Source organism: Eubalaena glacialis, chromosome 5 (genome assembly GCF_028564815.1).
Source record: "Eubalaena glacialis isolate mEubGla1 chromosome 5, mEubGla1.1.hap2.+ XY, whole genome shotgun sequence".
Classification (NCBI taxonomy): domain Eukaryota; kingdom Metazoa; phylum Chordata; class Mammalia; order Artiodactyla; family Balaenidae; genus Eubalaena; species Eubalaena glacialis.
Genome location: NC_083720.1, coordinates 84,018,107 through 84,020,545, shown reverse-complemented (window position 1 = coordinate 84,020,545; position 2,439 = coordinate 84,018,107). Strand labels below are relative to the sequence as shown.

The 2,439-nt window shown below is 35.3% G+C and overlaps 1 protein-coding gene across 1 annotated transcript; it reads left to right on the top strand.

Moving 5' to 3' along the window:
- The first annotated feature begins 833 nt into the window (after nucleotides 1-833).
- LOC133092181 (THO complex subunit 7 homolog) lies at nucleotides 834-1,528 on the top strand. The gene has a single exon (XM_061191412.1). The coding sequence runs from the start codon at nucleotides 844-846 to the stop codon at nucleotides 1,465-1,467; it is 624 nt and encodes a 207-aa protein (XP_061047395.1). The 5' UTR covers nucleotides 834-843; the 3' UTR covers nucleotides 1,468-1,528.
- Nucleotides 1,529-2,439: the final 911 nt, after the last annotated feature.

Below are 2,439 nucleotides of genomic sequence, written 5' to 3'. Positions count from 1 at the left end.
TCATGACCAGCTCACTGTTTTACCTGTCAAACTGAGTCTCTTTAGGTGAAAAAAAATCATCATATAATGATTAGCAGACAGATGTGATTTAATAAATATTGAGAATAAAAGCACTGCACAATTTTAATGGATCTGTAATTGTAATTCCCAAGTATCTTTCCTTCCTCAACTAATTGGGTAATGACATTGCTAGAATTAATCCAAGGTCATCAGCTTGCACACAGTGCAGATGGTTTCTCCACTTTACGGGTATACAGGGGATTCGAGACTACTGTTGCCTGCTGCTTTTCAAACTAATTTTTATTCTTAAAAATCCACATTTTCACTGCAGCTGAACAGCTAAGCCATATGTTACTTTGTGAATACTTTAAATTATCTGGTGCATGTAATTATTGTACTAAAACTAGCATGCATTAGTACTTTTCAATTTTGTTGTAAGAAGGAAACACTCACAGTACTATGCTTTGTGTGTGTGGTTTCTTTTTCCTCTATGTACCAAGCTTTAGTTTAAATTATGGTTCCAATGAGAATTTTAACCTAAAATACATTGGTCGGCTGATATGTTTCCTCACATGTAACATATACCAGCATAGTTCAGATTTTGCCTAGTGCTATTTAAGATACTATGTTAATCCATCTAGCTACTAGAAAGTTTGGCTTTGAGACATATTTCCAACTTCTCCCATGGTAGCCATGATAAATAGGAACAAGGTATTTCTGTGCTTTTGTCAGAATTCTGACATGCCAATGGCAGGTTTGACAATTTGGGCCTTTTCAAATAATGTAATGGGTAAAACGACTTTATCAAAAATAGTAATATCCTCCGCCGCTGCCGCGCACACCATGGGAGCCGTGACTGACGACGAAGTCATACGGAAGCGTCTCCTAATTGATGGAGATGGCGCTGGAGATGATCGGAGAATTAATCTGCTAGTGAAAAGTTTCATTAGATGGTGCAACTCTGGATCCCAGGAAGAGGGATACAGCCAGTACCAACGTATGCTGAGCACACTGTCCCAATGTGAATTTTCAATGGGCAAAACTTTGCTGGTATATGATATGAATCTCAGAGAAATGGAAAATTTTGAAAAAATTTACAAAGAAATAGAATGTAGCATTGCTGGAGCACATGAAAAAAATGTTGAGTGCAAAAAGCAAATTCTTCAAGCAAAACGAATACGAAAAAATCGCCAAGAATATGATGCATTGGCAAAAGTGATCCAGCGTCATCCAGACAGGCGTGAGACATTAAAGGAACTAGAGGCTCTGGGAAAAGAATTAGAGCATCATTCACATATTAAAGAAAGTGTTGAAGATAAGTTGGAATTGAGAAGGAAACAGTTTCACGTTCTTCTTAGTACCATCCATGAACTTCAGCAAACATTGGAAAATGATGAAAAGCTCTCAGAGGTAGAAGAAGCTCAAGAAACAAGCATGGAAACTGATCCTAAACCACAGACCAATTAATCACTCACCATTCCCAAGAATATTGAAGTAGCAACATGATCTTAGTGTGTTCAGAATTTGTTGTGCTCTTGAGTCATTTAAAGTTTTGGCAGTGAACTACGTTGCTTTTAAATATTAATGCACAGTTCACTCATATTTCTTCACACAAAGGGAGATGACTTCATTATATATTTATTTCTTCACACAAAGGGAGATGACTTCATTATATATTTGTTTTTATTGAAATGCCTTTTTTATACTTAAAAGATAGGAAGCAACATCCAAAAATGTTTAATGAAATGTTTTCAAGCCAGATTTGTTAGTGCTCATTGGTATTCTAGGTAGTTTTTAACTGGTAACATTGATTTGCTCACAAAATAAGTGGAAGATAGTGAGAAGGTGGCATTTCTAGGATGTACATGAGAAAATGAGTCAAATTCTGGAAATCGTTACCACTTTTGAAAATGAAGTCCATAAATAGGCTCTCAGGAGGTCTGTGAACTTGTGAAATTACGTACAAAATGTTTGTGGTGTATGCTTATTGTGGGAGAGGTTCCACGATATTAAGAATCACTGATATCAGAGGTAATTACAAGATGCAAAGTAAATCAATATGCATTACTTTCTAGATCTCTGTCCTTAATACTTGAGCAATGTGGTTGTTAAATGTTTTGTTGAAATGTTTTCTCTCTATCGTTTTGTTCTGTAGGAGTCATTTTCAAGAATCTTGCAAAAAGGATTTCATGATCTTTTTAAAAAATTAAGCCAGGTCTGAATCAAAAAAAAAAAAAATAGTAAGATCAATCATACTTATTTGTTAATATTTAACAGTCACCAAAGTGTTTTCATATTAAATATACTTTTATAACACAAAAACAATCTGAGCTCAGAAGGCAGATGAATCATTATTTTGCATATGAAAAACTCAGAGATCCAAATGATTCACTCAGGGTCCCACAGCCAGTAAGTGACAAAACGAGGTTAGGACTTGCT